Below are 17,178 nucleotides of genomic sequence, written 5' to 3' on the forward strand. Positions count from 1 at the left end.
GTGGTTCAAAAGAACAACAGTTTTCAGATTCTGATACACCTTTTATCGTGAGTTTTTTTCTAATTTGGCGTATTTTCATTAAGCTAATTTATTTTCGTAATTCCAATTTGTGCAATTATATTCAAGCTTAGCCACGTTTTTGGACGGTGGCCTGGGAGAAGGCCAGAGTGGCTGGAGAGAATACACACAGTTCCTGAAAAACTTTCAAAAATAAAACAAGAACTAAGATTTATAACCATAACTAAACACTGTGACTCACAACAGAAAATAAATACACGTACAGCACAAAAACGTGCTCACGGAAATATGATAAACAGTGACAGTTCAGACGGAAAGGAGACATTCAGGATGAGTTGTTGAAATTATTTCTCAAGCTTGAACTAACAGCATCCTGAGTGCTGTTCATCTTAAGTCAATTTTTTTTCTTTCTTTTTTTTAACTGTCATTAAAAATGTTTGTTTATGGAAATTGTAGAGAGCACAGGCTGGGGAATAAAAGAAAAAACACGTTTAAGTCTAGCCACTAGGTGTAGCTGCAGCACCGGAAACTGGGATGGTCCTGTGTTGATAAAAGTCTGTACATGAGAACTTATGTCTGCTTATTAACAACAAAAATCTACAATAATAAAAACAGCAAAAACATAGTCAATGACATCACCTGATTTCCATTGTTATTATATGAGGAACAAACTTCAATATCGACCAAATACTTACTCTTGCAAATTAAAATGCAAACAGACGGACCTTTTGAAAGTAAAAAAAGGTTTTCAGTATGTATACCTCAATCAGAAGAGGTTAAATATGATTGACAAAGTAGTAAATGTTATTGTTGTTTCTGGAATTACCAAGTGAGAATCTGTGAAAACATTTACCCTTATTAAAATCATTAATGTTTTTCTTTTTTGCCCCTGTTCCATCTTAGATCAGGGTTTTTACTGGGTTTGTGGTTTTCAAACTTTTACAGCAGAAAAGCTGAGATCATATGAACTTTTTCAAACTGAACCAAAGGCAACAAAGGTAATAAGCAATTATTTAAACAATCTGTGTGTAGTACACAATAATTCAGTACATGTGTGGCAATTTTTATGAGAATGATTTACAGTGACCTAAATTGGTATAGATGGCGAAGACAAGGATAAAAAAGTAAAATGGCTTTTACCAGCCGACAAAATCAGAGTTTAAGTTCAGCATTGTAATGATTCATTTATCAAACGTATAAATAATTAAGCCAAACTAGATATTTTGCACTAGATTGTGTTCAAAATTAGATGCAATATGTGTAACAAAATGATGTGCTAAATAATGCTGATAAGTTCCTTAAACCCAGGAATCCAGTTAAAGGAATAGGAAACCTCCCTGTAAAAAAAAAATCTGAGAGCAAGTTTTTAAGCTTGTGGTTTTGTCAGCACATTAGGATATGCATGCAACTTTTGAACTAAATCTCAGTTACTACGTGTACCATCAAGAGAAATGTTTTTTTGTAATGGATAACGTCTTTCTTGATCCCCACAGTGCCTCCGAACTCTGCACACTATGTCAGAGAAGACTCGTCTGGAGCACTTGTACTTCTGAAGCATACAACTGTACTCTGTATATTACACTAAAGTGATATTAGTGAATTATAAACAGCCGATAAGCCTTTAATAAGTGCTTATTGGCTTGTATAAGTTTTTTAACCTACTTCCTGTTGTTAGTCAGGCGTGTCTGGCAGGAGCGAAAATGTCCCAAAAATGCTAAGACTTTAACAAGACTTGGCATTGTGACCTGTACATAATGATTTACAGGTAAATCCTCATTTAACAAGGGGTGTGATTACTTTTTGTCAAAGTGCCAGGTTGGTTTTATTACTTCAAGAAATGAAATCAGCATTTGAAAATGTTGGGTTGTATTTCCACAAACTGCCTTTGTCTGATGTATTATTGTTATTTACTTGATGATCTGAAGATTAATATGTGACTAAAAAGGGAAAAACTGAAAATATTTGCAAGGTTACTATTTTTTCCAGGGTAAGGCAGATTTTTTTTGCTGCCGCTGTTATGAACCCATGCGTTATCAAGCTCTTACAGACAGACTGCATATCATTTGCACAGCACAAATACACTAGGACTTGCAGGAATTTAGTCACCATGGCAACCCTCATCCACAGGCACCGGCCCCTCCTCCTTCTCCTTTTGCATCCCTTGTCCTCTCTCCCCCCGTCCAATCCACATACAGAAACGATACAACGGCTGCTGCTCCCGTCATGCTTTGCAGTAGGAAACAGGAAGAAGCAAGTAGACACACCGCCAGCAGCCAGCACAGTGGGGAGCAGCATAGGCTCTAAGTCCAGACCGATGGTGGATGAGGAGGCACCACACGTGGAGGCATGGCTGATGTCGCCTCCTCAAGCTGCTGCTTCTTTGGTGAGTTCAACCCTCCTTTGAGCTGTTTTTCAACACAAATCACGCAATGGCATGCAGAAAGGCCAGCAGACCTGCAGACAGATGGATGCTGCCGGTGGATTTAAAGCTACAGTGCGGTAATCCTCTCAAATGGGAAAGGATGAGGCGGTTTTGGGGTCTCTTGGCAAAAAGGTGATAAGGAAGGTAGGCAGAAACACTTCACATCTTTAGATTCTTCATCTTTTTTCTTTTTTTTTTACTTTTTTTTTCGAGCAGGAAAAAGCTGCTTTGTACTTTAAGTTTCAACAATGTGTTAAAATTATGATGCAATCTCACCAATTAAATTAACATTGAACATTAACATTAACAGTACATTAGAGGAACACGAAGAAAGTAAGCAGCCGCGTCTTCCACCCTGACAATGATGGCATTGAGTGCAGCACTCATAGATAAACCCACATGCAAATCCACACACAGACCCTCACTGTCTCACATCCAGTCCATTTCATCTGGATTTATTCCTCCTCATTCGCTCTCTGACATGATTTGTTCTATGCATTCAGTGGTTAGACTCTGGAGGTCAAATATGCCAAAGTAAAATACAAAGAAAACGTGATAAAAAAAATAAATACATTTTGATATGTCAGTATTTCACCAGGATACAAAAAAGGCACTTGGTAACTGCACACATCTAAGAATAAATACTTAATTATGTAATTTATTAACTGAAAATCCAAATGAAAGCAATTATTACATCAAATAAATGTAAAATAAATGTGAAATAAAGTGAAATGATACACTGAAATATACTTTTATTCATTTATGTTGTTATCAAAATTAACCTTAATTTCTGATTGTTGAGTGGGTTGTGGACAAAATTTTATTTGGACACAATTTTTAGAGGTTGTGTGGAATTTATTTTCTTTTTCCATTCATACATTTATTAATGACTAACTTTATTTATTAAATTAGGGGTGTTAAAATATGTAGAATTTGACATTAACAAAAGGAGTATTGGTTAAATTTAATGCAATAATCAAAACACATGACTCACCTTCATAACTCAGGCTGATCCAAAGACAATAACACAACCTCGTTCCTTCAATGTGCTTTTAATTATGTATTCGTTTTACTTGCAAACACAAATTAAACGTGTTGAATTCTGCAAAAACACGAGACTGGGTTAATGGTTTACCTGCCGGCAGGATAACGACCGTTAACATAAAACGAGATCTACAATAAAAAGGTTTTGAATGAAGTAAATCTCTTTTTGTCTTCTGCCAAAATCTGTGAAAAAAAATGTAAAAGAAAATCTACAGACGCCCTCCAGACACTGAACTATCTTGAAAAGAAAGATTTCAATGTCTAGGTTAGCAGAGCAAATAGAGACACAAAAGACCTAAGAATGTTTTTTTTTGTGCAACAAAACATATTAAGGGATTTTGCTGTAACATTACAAATCAATAAAGAATGGTTTCAGGGGGATGTAAACTAATTTGTATATTTGGGTAAAATGGGGGCTGCATTGTGGCACAGTTGGTAGAGCTGTTGCCTTGCAGCAAGAAGGTTCTGGGTTCGATTCCCGGCCCCGGTCCTTCTGCATGGAGTTTGCATGTTCTCCCTGTGCATGCGTGGGTTTTCTCCAGGTACTCTGGATTCCTCCCACAGTCCAAAAACATGACTGTCAGATTAATTGGCCTCTCCAAATTGTCCCTAGGTGTGAGTGTGTGTGTGTGCATAGTTGTTTGTCCTGTGTGTTTCTGTGTTGCCCTACGACAGACTGGCCACCTGTCCAGGGTGACCCCGCCTCTCGCCCGGAACATTAGCTGGAGATGGGCACCAGCACCTTCCAACACCACTAAGTGACAAGGGTGTAAAGAAAATGGATGGATGGATGGATTAAATGGTGTTTTTGTCCTGGTCTTGTGATGGAGGTTGAGCAGTGGTGTGCCAAGGGCAGATTGGGTTAAACCAACTCTAATTGAACAGGATATTTATTGTGTGGTCCTTCAAAGTGACGGGAGGAGATATCATTTGTGTTGCCTATATTACCTTCAAGAAAATTGTTGAGCCTGTCAGAGAGACATCAGCAAGATTAATGTTCTAATTGTAACAAAATGAGATAAAGCAAGGCTGATTAGATTTAGATGGTGGTAGGTTGACATTAAATGAAAACTAATCTAGTGCAATAAAAAATTAGTTAAAGCAGAGCAGGATGCCAAGTCCAGGATACTTCCTGTATGATCTGCAGGGAAGTCGACATATTTCTCTGATTTCCAATACTCCAATAACGTGTGTCATACTTAGAACGTTGGACCAGACTAATATATATAGATCTATTTTTTTCCTGCTCGAAAAATATATATATATATATATATATATATATATATATATATATATATATATATATATATATAACAGAATAAAATTCATAAATAAGACCAAAGAAAAAACTTTTTTTTTGTTTTTTTTACTGATGTATTGAAGTATATGAAGATGAATTCTTTTGGGGCTGCATGATAAAGCACTCAGAAAAAAACTACTACATTTATAAATGAAGTCTGTAAAAATGCAAACAACCCAGAATAAATGCATTGTGGAAAGTCAAATAACTTTATGAAACAACTTATTTTATAAAACTGTTGAATAAAATCACCTTTTTAACATAGCTGTTTACCATGATAGCTTACTTGAGAGCAAAGAGAATATATATTGCTAAAATGCATAGAAGGCAAAAAGTCAAACTGACTACAAATAGTCTCTACAATTCCAACAAGATTTACATTTTCTGGCAAACCCCTAAAAGCAATTACATTTTTATTGCAGTAGCATATCCTCACACAAGAAACACGTAGTAAAACGTATTTTCTAAAACTTTTTATTTGAATACGTGCGTAACGCTGCAGAAAAAAATACTGCATTTTACAAATATAGCTTTTTTTAAACAACATACCACACCTACATGTCCCTTTATTATTCTATTTAGGTACATTTCTTTCAATTTAAAGTTTCTACTTCACTTTCAACTAATGAAACTTGAGGAAAAACCTTTGCATATTCTGCTGCGCTTGCAGCAGAATAGTTAATATTTGTGCTACACATAATTTTAGGTCAATGTGCAATTTTTTTGAAGTGACATTTGCTGTTTGGCTCCTCATTTCCTTCCTCCTATTTTGAAATCTCAGCAGCAGAGGATTACTACTTCACTGACCTTCTCAAGTGGCCACAACATTTCTGGTACCAAAATCCAAAGACCTTATCTCGTTTGATTTCGTGTATGTGACTAAACTTGCCACTAGGTGGAAATGACATTACATGACATGGCATTTTTAAAAGCTATGAAACTGCATCGTCTAATTCAGGTGGCATGACAGTGTAAGAGCAAAAAAGTATCACATTTCAGACGGCTCAGACATTCAGAACTCGCTCTGATTCCCTTCACTTCAGTCTGTTAATGGTTCAACCTGCTGTGGTAACACTCGGCCCTGTGCAAACACCGGCCCCTCCTCAAGCATCGCTGCTGCACTCATTTATCAGCATGTTTTTAAGACGACATAGTAAAATCGCATTGAGATAGATTTAGGTTTAGTCATCACTTCAACTCAATTATTTTGGGAATTGTCATTCAATGAATTCTTGAGTCCAAATATTTTATAAATGACCGACCCAATGGAAGTCAGATCTTTAAGAAGACAATATTATTCTTCTCGCTCTAAATCAGACTAAACTTCTCCTGTTTTAGGTCAGTTGGGCTCACCTAAAATATTTCTACTTGTCAAATGCCAGAGTGATGAGCGAGAGTTCACACACACACGCACACACACACCTTTTCCCTTCTGCCCAGGGGTTTGTAACTGTTTTGGAGGTATTCAGGTCTGAGTCGTTACTTTTTTCTACTTGACGTTCTGTCCTCGCGCTGCCGTCTATTTTGTGAAGTTCAACAGTCCATCCTGCAGCAGAAAGATCAACAATTTTTTTCTAGATGTCATAACTTTCTTTAGGCCCAACTCTTTAGTTTAAACTAATATCAGATTTTAAGGGGAATAAGAGTTGTGCGTGTGTCTGTCCTGCTGAGTATAAATTTATGGTTTCAACTTTAAGTAAATATCAGATGTGTTTTAAAATTCTGCAACTGCAATTTTTGGTTTGCAACAAACATTCTAGGCAGTATCCAACTTTGTGTTTATGTCTCTTACATTATCTTTTGATGTATTTCGTTTGCAAGCCAATCAAATTAGTGTGCATCTTGAACTTTGTCTAACAAGAAACATTTTCCCATTACTTTAAATAAGGGAAGTGAAAAAAATTATTCAAAGTTATTATCAAGGATCAGGTGGTAAAAAATGTTCCCGCAATTTCTTTTTTCCTAATCAGAAGCAGAAATTACACGTCTTAATCACTGGGATAAACCATTACATGTTTATTTTGCATTATGCAAACACTCATTTTCTCACATTTGCTTTATATGCATTACACACCCTTTTCCATTTACATAAATCAAAGCACCGTCTCTCCACTGGTTTGTTTTATCTTTTGTTTGCCATGCAATTCACTCTGTCCACAGGATGTATTTAAACAGTATGACATGTTGACACATAGAGCTGTTCACCGTTTCTTTTTTTTTCTTTCTTTCTTTCTGCAATCACTATTGCCGACCCAAACATCCAACAGGAAAGATAAACACCGCTATCCAGTAAAAAATTGACTATATTTAACCTCTTCTCTAGAGCAACATGAGGTCACACCCACTGCACGGGGATCAAGCCAATAGGAAGCAGCGCAAGGGTGAGCAAAGGGCTCGTTCTTATCTTGATATAAATTCTGAAAGAGATTGTAACCCTCATCTACTGAGTCTGAACGCTCAGATGACGAAGCAGCAGCTGAAGTCACGCAGGGAGCAAAACAAAGAGAGAAACAGGTTTAAAAAAGGAACTGCCAACTCAGATTGAGACAGAAAAACTTCTGGTCGTCCATAAAGCAGTGACTCTACAAGTGAGTGCATCATTACTGATGAGATTGTTCGCATAAATTAATGCCTGTAAGTGTTTTTATTGCCTGCTTAATGTTTTATTATTATTATTATTATTATTATTATTATTATTATTATTATTATACTGTTTCAAGCTTGTAAGGCTGAATAAGTAGCATTAAAAACTTTAAGTGGTTTTTTAAAAATATTAATGCAGTAATTAACGGGGGTTTTTTTCCCACTTGCTCTTCTTGGCTTTATAGTCTGAGAAACTCAAAACTTGAGAAAATAAGTTTGTTTTTCAAGCATTTCATTTTAGATTAAGGTCACCATGATTTAAAAGAAAGGAATTCAAAGGAGGAGCTGTTACTTTGACTGCCACGCTGCTGTTGAAATGATTTGTTACACCTTCAGCATAATTCAGCATTTTTGTCTTTGGCAAAGCGTTGCCGCTTGTTTATCTCATAATTTCAAACTGTGCTGATAAACTGTATCCTTGAGCATGTAGATCAATAAAATGACACCCTGAAACGCTCGGCTCCTCAACTCATACCTTTAATAAACGTGGTTTAATTGCACCTTTAATAATCTTCCTTTTAAAGAGTGTTAATGCTGTTGTCAAGGTCAGAATCGAGACCAGAGATAAAGACCACAGCTACTAACCTGCAGCCAAATGTTCCTGCTTCTCTGATACAGAGACAGGCCACATGGCTTTATTTAAAGAAAATTGTCTTTTTAAAAAATATATATAATTAACCATGTGTTCTTATAAAATGTTTTTATTTCAACTCTGTAGACTTTACACCTGATTAAATTAATTATTTCTGTGAATTAATAAAACAAAAACAAAGACAGGATCGGCCCTTTGATTTATCCTCTAAGCAGGAGCAGTTTGCTATTATGTCGGGTGATAAAAAAAGAAGGAGAGCGGTGATTAGAAACGGCTGGCAGAAACACCTTTAATCAGCCGCTTCCACTGTTCTGAGCTGACACTCTGATTCATTTTATTTGTCTGGTCCCCAAAGCCCCTTGGTGGGATTCCAGCAGTGATCAACAGTTAATAAAAGCTTTTTTTCCAAGCTGTCGGTGAGAGCGAACTACCTCACAATCCAGTTTGTAAAAAAAAAGAAAAAGGCTCATTATTCGTCTTCTGTCATCTAAAAACGTCAGGTGAGATTTACAGGACCCATCTCCACAGAGGTTGATCTTTGTATCCGCTTCTTTAAAGTGAACATTGCAAGGCAAACTGAGCTCTCCGTTAACTCAAGGTCAAAACGTCTCTAAATACGGAGATTTTAACCTAAAAGTAAAGAGAATACAAATTCAATTCCTGATTAAAATACTTTGCAAAAAAGAGTTTGGTTTTTCTTTTATCTTAAAGTAAACAGAGAAGCAAGTCATCCTTGTTTCACGTCATATCTGTTCCTGCGCCGCCTCAGGAAGTCTAAATCACAACACATACCAGTATTGTGATGGCCCAGGCAGATTACATGTCAATTAGAGAGCTTTATGGTTTCTGACACATGGTTTCTGCTGCTACTCAACGGACAGTAACCTTGTTGAAAAAGCCTTCAAATAATCACAAGTTTTATTCGTGGGTGTCCTGCATGTGCAGATCACTTGACCAACGAGTCTTTTGGCAAAGAATATCATTTCAGGATGTAAAAGTCAAGAAAGCGTTTCTCGTTAAATAACTCTCTGCAAAAATAACCCCAAAACTAAGGATTTCTGAGACAAGCATCAAAATGAAAAAATATTTCTCATAAACAGTGTTTCTTTTACTAAGCCAGTGCTATTTTTGACAGTTGTTTTTTTCTCCATGTCTATACGATTCTCACAATAGTAATCAGAATTTCAGCCCTCTGATAGGCATTAATAAACGAGACTTAAATAAAATTTTTCAATCATAATTCATAGACAGCAGCTGGAAATAACACCCTAACGGTGTTTATAACCTCTGCTGCAGTTTACAAAGCTGCATTTTATAAGTGGTGCTTATAAACACTACTGCAGACAGGAGATACACACACACTGTTTTTAATCAGGATTTATATAAAAAAGCAGTGGGTTACATAAAAAATATAATAAAATAAATACTGCAGAGAGGAGTTACACAGAGCATTTCAACCGTTGTTGAAATGATGCAGGACCAATAGTGAGTCTGCACCCACATTTACTTCATTATAAACAATGCTACAATAACACTTTATCTTATTGATTGAATTTCATTTTTGTTTTTGACATTTAGCAAACTAAAAGCAAAGTTTTGATGTAGTTCATTTGAACGTCGACAGGAAATTCCAATAAGCTCACTTCACATTAGCGCCGGGGGGATGAAAATTCAGAAGATTGCCAAAACAATATGAATTGTTTAAAGTCCATCAGTTCAGTAATTAATGCTGCATTTCTCTGTTGACGTACAGTCGGACCCATAACTGCTTTTTAAATTTGTTTTCCTGTCCATTTTTAGTTCTGACTTCTTGACCAGCACTTTTGGGTTGTTTTATTGTCCTTATATAAAGATACTCTTCGTTTTCTCGTTGCGGTTGCATACTTGCCTTTAACTCAACCCTGACAAAGATATCCAAACACACAACGTCAGCACATAGTAAAGACGACAAACAAGGAAACGCGTATCTGTACTTTTGATCGTGCAACTGCTTTCATTACCATTAAAGCATGAGTAACAGCTATTAGTTTGGCTTTTAGTATTATGACATAACCGAAATACCTGGATTTAGCTCAGTAACATGGGGAAGTTAATCTGCACATCAATGATGCTACGTTGTGCTCTCACGAAACTAATTATTTGTTGACTCACTGTTGGTCCATTGTCTTCGTCCAAGGCTACAACTGTACAGTTAATGTGTAATTTTGAGTGATTCATCGCCTTAGATGGATCATTCTGAGACGTTTACAGCATGATTTGCCATAAAGGATTTATCTAAACGAAATGGGACTGTGGCCTGCTGTAACCCCAGAAAAATGTATCCGGTACCTGGATATTATGGACTGATCTCTACAGGTGAAATAAATGCCTGTGCACGAAATTCCCAGTAGATCTGCAGTTTCCCAACCAACAATCACGTTTAAAGCCTCTTTCTTCAACATTCTCTGATGCCTCGATTTTATAATATAAGTGCCTAAATGAATTGAGTGATTAGCCGAGTTGCTGTTTGTGTTGACAAGTAACTGTACAGGTGCACCTGATAAGTTATACAGCTCTGGAAAAAATTAAGAGACCACTGCATTGAACGCCATTGAAAACCTCACCGTCATTCCACCAAATATTGACTTTTGAACTCTTTGAGTGAAAATATTAGCATTGTTGTTTCTAAATGAATATGAACTTGTTTTCTTTGCATTATTTGAGGTCTGAAAGCACTGCATCTTTTTTGTGATTATGACCATTTCTCATTTTCTGCAAAAGCTAAATCAGAGAAACTGATTATTTTAAGGGGTCTCTTAACTTTTTCCAGAGCTGAATATGTTTTTGCAGAATACAAATATCTCCAAACTTTTGTGACAGACTTTAAAGATATTGTACTCAATAGTCCTGTGTTTCTGATCTAGGAGCACAGCTGACAGCTTCTGGATCTTCTCCTTCCTCTCTCTGTGCTGCCTCCTCTTCTTCAACGAGATCATGGAGGAGGTTTCTCCAGACACGGAAACCCCGTTGGCCCCCCAACCGCCCCGGCTCCTGGAGCGGCGGGTTCGCCAGCAACAGCCGGCAGCCGCCGTCCTCAAATCAAAGCTGAAAAATGGTTTGACCTGCTCTGGACCGAAGGTCCGGTCCACGCTTATTGGATTTTTCCCCGTGGTGCGCTGGCTACCAAAGTACAAGCTTAAAGAGTACATCTGGGGCGATGTCATATCTGGGCTCATTATTGGGATCATTCTGGTTCCGCAGGCCATCGCGTACTGCCTGTTAGCTGGAGTGCCGCCCATTTATGGTCTGTACACCTCATTTTACGCTAATATCATCTACTTTCTCATGGGGACGTCCAGACATGTGTCCGTTGGGATCTTCAGCCTCATGAGTCTCATGGTGGGACAGGTAAACCACTGCTTTAGAGGAATTTGTTCCTAAAGAGTTACAACCATTGTCACTTTTATCACGTTTTAAATATTTGCTGTTGATGCTGTCTCTGTAGGTGGTGGTTAGGGAGGTTTTCGAGGCTGGTTTTGATCTCAATGAGGACTCCACACCATCTCCTTATGAACTATTTAATGACTCGCTGGACTTGAACTTCACTGGTAAACCCGAGCTCACCGTGGAGCTGATGGGCATGCAGCTGGGGAAAGATTCCTACGCCATCGCCGTCGCAGCTGCTGTTACATTTCTGGCTGGTGTCTATCAGGTAAAGGAATGGGGTTGATTTTAAATATACTTGTACCAAAGCTATAGCCAGTTAAATACACCCATTCAAAATGAAAATGTATTATAAGATCCTGTTTTCTTTTGCAAAGCAAAAAATCAACAGTTAACAGGATTAAATTATGCTATAATAACTATTATTATAAGTTCAGTCATAGATTTATGAAAAAATAGAAAGACAAACTGAATTACACCAATAACACGGAAAGGTGGCAGCTTTTAGACAAAGCAGAGGCAGTGATATGACAACATATCTGCAAGAATTCTCTTAGCAAAACCTTAATTTGGTTCTTGAATGTAAGGTTTTGACACCTTATTCATTAATAATTCTTGAGGTTGTTTTAGCAGTGGAATCAATAACCTTGTATAGGTAAATATACAAAAGCAGCTTCAACTTTGTTTTTAAGCACATATTTTGTAAAAACTGCAATTCTTTGACTTGTAAGCCTCAAGGATGAAAGACTGCTCAGAACGTCTGCTGTTTTTGTCTCCCCTCTATCAGATTTTGATGGCGGTGTTTCGGCTGGGCTTCGTCTCTGTCTACCTCTCGGCCCCCATGCTCGACGGGTTTGCCACGGGAGCTTCTGTCACCATCCTGACTGTGCAGGCGAAATACCTGTTGGGTCTAAAGATTCCTCGTCATCAGGGCTACGGGACAGTAGTCGTTACCTGGTTTAACATCTTCGCCAACATTCACAAGACCAACCTGTGTGACCTCATCACAAGTGCCATCTGCATTGCAATTTTAGGTCATTCATCTGTTCTCGCATCTCCAAATCTCAGGGTTCTTGTTGTACTTTACTCTCACATGGTATAATACTAAATATTTTCATTACAGTTGCTGCGAAAGAGATCCAGGACCGCTATAAGGACCGCCTAAAGATGCCCTTACCTACAGAGTTGGTAGTCGTAGCAGGAGCTACGCTTGCTAGCCACTTTGGGGAGTTCAATACCCGATACCACTCCAGTGTGTCCGGTCACATTCCCACAGGATTTATTCCACCTCAGGTCCCCGCTTTCAGTATTATGCCACGAGTGGCACTGGATGCCATTCCTTTGGCAGTCATTAGGTAAGGTGTGACCAAACTAGAAGCATGTTTGACATTAAAACGTCTCTTATCTTGTCTTTACGGACACAATCTAGTGGTTTTATTAATTTCCAAATAAAGCAAATGTTCTACTCAATGATTTAAGTACATTTTTTGAAATACACAAATCCAGAATTATATAAAAAATTGCAAATCTTCTTATTTTGATATTATACTTAGATTAAATGTTTAATCCACCAATAAATAATAAGGTGTTGAGAGAATGTGGTGACACCACCTGGACGTCACATTAGCTCAAATATTTGTGTTGGTTTCTCATTCAAAAACTAAAGTTGAGCAAAAGGTTTTTGCTGGAGTGTCATTAAGTGACCAGGAATATCTAAAATACAGTGAATTCCAGCTGCATTCTGCCAGTACATTTCTCCAAAGAGTCAGTGGAGTCCATTGGGGTTCAGGGTTTGCCTGATTTCACCTACCCCAGCCTCAGCAGCAACTTATTGTTTGACTTTTTTCTTTCAACTCTAGGATTACTTGCTGAAATACTTTTTCACAATTACTGAGCAGTTTTACTCAAATGCCTGAGAGGAAAAATAATCTTACCCTCCATTTTTAATGGGATTTCTTGCAGTTTTGCCTTCACCGTGTCGCTGTCTGAGATGTTTGCAAAGAAACACGGATATTCAGTTCGTCCCAACCAGGAGATGGTCGCCATTGGACTCTGTAATGTCGTCCCCTCCTTCTTTCACTGTTTCACCACAAGTGCTGCGCTGGCAAAAACGATGGTGAAGGACTCAACTGGCTGCCAGACTCAGGTGAGTTTCAGGCCATGAAAAAAAGACAAGCCTAACGTGAATTTTGATCAAGACCTACACGCTAAGCCTTCTAAGTCAATAAAACCACAAACTGAATGCTGTGAAATCAATCAAATGGCTTGGATCCAAATTTAGAATAAAGAACATCAAATATTTAATTGAAAGTAGATATTTCCATACATCCAGCAAAAATACTAAATTTTCCCTGCTGCTTGGCATTTAATCGCTTATAAATGTTTTGAGTTTTAGCTTATTTTGAATTTCCAACATTTTTTGTGTTTGCTGTCAGATTGAGAGAGATTTTTTTTCTCCTAAAATTCAGAAGTGTTTTCGAACTATGAAAATTGCTCCTGATTCAGTAACACCAGCTCAGGCCACAATTTAAGGAAAAATATTGGTAAAACGGTTAAGTGTATCTCTGTAGTTTGTTGGACTGCTCTTTCCTCTGTCCATTGTGAAGAGCTGCTGCTTTGACCCTTGTTTAATGTTTTATCTGCTTGGTGTTTTGAGATGTAATGTCAATATCTCCACATATTGCTCTTTCCTCATGATGCAATTAGTTATACTGACATGGTATTGAGATACTGCCACTCCATTGTCAGAGCATATTGTTTTTAATTGTTTGTCTCTTATATTTTGACTTTTTCAGGTATCAAGTCTGATCAGTGCCCTTGTCGTCCTTCTTGTCCTCCTCTTCTTTGCTCCATACTTTCGAGCACTTCAGAAATGTGTCCTTGCCTGCATCATCATTGTGAGCCTTCGGGGAGCACTGAGGAAGTTCAGGGATGTGCCAGCCAAGTGGCGAGCCAGTCGAATGGACGCCATTGTTTGGCTGGTTGCCATGTCAGCCACAGCTCTGATCAGTGTGGAGCTAGGCTTGCTCATTGGCATTGTCTTTTCAATGAGCTGCATCATCTATAAAACCCAGAACCCAAAGGTTAGTAAACTGATAGAAATCCTAGAACATCCAGGAACTTTTAGATGTTTCTGAACCTCAATCAAGTGATTGGGTCAATAGTTTGACTGCATGCCAAGAAGGTAGTTCAGATTATTTGATTTAGATGTGTAGGACAAGGAATGCTTCTTAAAGTTGTTGAACATTGACTGGAGTTTGAAAACCTTGTGCTAAACATCAAAGATGACACGCTTACAAAATGATACCACAACTGCCACAATCTAATGTTTGTTCTCAGGTCTCTCTCCTTGGCCGGGTCGATGACATCGATCTGTATGAGGATGTGGAGGAGTACAAGAATCTAACAGCTCCAAGTCGGGTTAAGATCTTCCGTTTCCAGGCTCCTCTGTACTTTGCCAATAAGAACTCTTTCCTCAAGTCCCTCTACAAAGCTGTCGGGGTCGAACCTTTCTTGGAGCTGACAAAGAAGAAAAAGGCAGAGAAGAAAGAAAAAGACAAGTCCAAGAAGCAAGCCAAGAGAAATGGAGAGACAACCAACTTTGATGTCTTTGTGGGGCTTGTCCAAAAAGAATTAGAGTTCCACACTATAGTTTTAGACTGCTCCGCCATCCCTTTCATTGACTCAACAGGCATGGCCATTTTCAAGGCGCTGGTCAAGGACTATGAAGAGATCGGCGTTAGTGTGCTTCTTGCATGCTGCAACACCTCAGTCATCGATGCTCTCCAGAAGGGAGAGTTCTTTGGGAAGAACAACAAAGACATAAGTAGCCTGTTGTTTTATACAGTTCATGCTGCTGTTCTTCATGCAAACAGAGCAGCAGAAGAAAAGAAGGCCGAGGACTCTGCGGTGTAGCTTGACAGGAGGAAATGGTTATTTTCCTTTCGTCTACGTGCTTAAAAGTGATTTTAGGCCACAATAAGGGGTGTACTGGGTAGCGCTGAAAGAATAACAGGCAAACTTTGTTCATAAAACAAAGAGGTACGAAGAGTAGACTTAGCAAAATGAAGAATGTGTGCATATAATTGTATCCTCTGGAGTAATGATGGATTATGCTTTTTTTGGGATAAATTTGAAGGTCCAAAGAACTGGTTAGTAAAAAGCCAGCAAATATATATGCTGATGAACAAATTGTGTTTGAGAAATTTCTCTCAATGTTAAATTTCTATTTTTCTAAAATTTGACTAAAGGTTGGAAGGGTAAGTGATTAAAATCATTTCACTAGTAGCAATTAAATCTGTCAGTGTGTTTTGGTTCACCAGGTTTTGACTTGTGCTCTCCTTTTTTCTGCACTGTTACAGATTTTAACCTATTACCTACACAAAGGACTGAGTCATTGATGGAAAATTATGTTGCTTTCTCCTTCCTTCCTTTCTGCACAAGGAAAAGGAACTCAACTAAAGGCCAAGCCACCCACTAAAGGCCAATACACCCACGGCTTTATACCCAAGAGAGTGCCTGTGCATTATTTTTAGTTGTCAAGTGTAGATGTGTTCTACATTTTTATGAAGTCTGACTAGACGTATTTTGGGATTGCTTTAGGAATCTTGTCAGAGCATTAAAAGAGGTATTAAACAGATATAGCACTCTTGAATTTCTGAAGGAAAGCTTGTTTAACCTAACTGGGTCATTGTTAGAAACATATTCAGGTAGGAATGAGTGGCTTTCGTTATTGATTCATGAGTGTGCCACAAACACTTGTGGAAAAATAAAAGCGATTTAGAGAGAACATACAAAGTCCATGTAGTCTTTACTACACACCTTCAGAGTCCAGACTTGTAAATTTAGCCACCATTTCCTTACGTGCCAACTTTCGCCTTTGCTATAAATCATTTCTTAAAGACTGGTTAAACTCTTCCTGACTAGCGGAAGCGAACAAGGACTTTGCTCGTCCAGAGAACCTTGCATTTAGAAAACGGGTCAGTAGAGCACATGCTCTGTTCTGAACAGTCGGCAGGAGCTATAAAGAAGGGTTTGAGTATTACATCTTTTGGTGCTTTAAAAATGTTTTGAATTTTTACTAAAGAATCCAGTGGCAGCAGGTGATGTCGCCAGTGTATTTTGTAAAAATCTTTTTAAACTTTTTGGGTTTTTTAAATAAAAAACTTTGTGACTAGTGAATAAGCTCAAACTGCTGTGTTTTTTGTTGTTAAACTACTGTTTTTCATTGTCTCTTATCCTGTTGAGATCAAGACTGATATCACGTCTAAATGTACGATGTGAAAAACCTTACAATAACATGTAGACATGATCGTAAGTATGAACTGCATTACTATTTATATAAATTAATTAGTAAACTCTTCCACGCATTAATTTGTGTTTAGATGTCTCTGTGTGTAAATGCAACTTCTTTTTTTTTTTTTAGCATAGCCATTCAGCATTCAGAAAATGTTTTTTAATATTCAGAACTTGGAATAAAATGTGTCTTTAGTGAAGCAAGTGTATGAGTATTGGCTCTTTTTTTTAAAGGGGGTTCCTTAGTATGTTGCAGTTTGGATCCAACATGGGGGCAACTGGTATTTCCATTGTCAGTACGGCAAGTTTGCAAATTTCGAGCATATCTGATATATATTTATTTGTGTAGTTTACTCACTGCTCACTGGATGATATTCCTTTTTCAAAACACTCTCTGTGAGCCCGAGAAATGCTTGAGAGTGAAAAAGCTAGTCGATCCTA

The 17,178-nt window shown here is 37.8% G+C and overlaps 1 protein-coding gene across 6 annotated transcripts; it reads left to right on the forward strand.

The window, feature by feature from the left end:
• Positions 1–19: 19 nt before the first annotated feature.
• On the forward strand, positions 20–16,942 carry slc26a1 (solute carrier family 26 member 1). 6 transcript variants are annotated; one of them, XM_081613388.1, is made up of 9 exons: positions 20–2,401; positions 7,108–7,372; positions 10,923–11,406; positions 11,504–11,710; positions 12,230–12,476; positions 12,566–12,797; positions 13,405–13,588; positions 14,238–14,525; positions 14,782–16,942. In XM_081613388.1, the coding sequence occupies exons 3-9, from the start codon at positions 10,993–10,995 to the stop codon at positions 15,355–15,357; spliced, it is 2,148 nt and encodes a 715-aa protein (XP_081469514.1). In that variant the 5' UTR covers positions 20–2,401; positions 7,108–7,372; positions 10,923–10,992; the 3' UTR covers positions 15,358–16,942. The 6 variants fall into 6 exon arrangements, with proteins under 6 accessions (XP_081469514.1, XP_081469518.1, XP_008422103.2 ...); XM_081613392.1 differs by having other exon boundaries at positions 7,108–7,165; XM_008423881.3 differs by lacking the exon at positions 7,108–7,372.
• The last annotated feature ends 236 nt before the right edge of the window (positions 16,943–17,178 follow it).

The sequence above is a fragment of the Poecilia reticulata genome, chromosome 12, assembly GCF_904066995.2.
Source record: "Poecilia reticulata chromosome 12, P_reticulata-male-v2, whole genome shotgun sequence".
NCBI classification, from domain to species: Eukaryota; Metazoa; Chordata; class Actinopteri; order Cyprinodontiformes; family Poeciliidae; genus Poecilia; species Poecilia reticulata.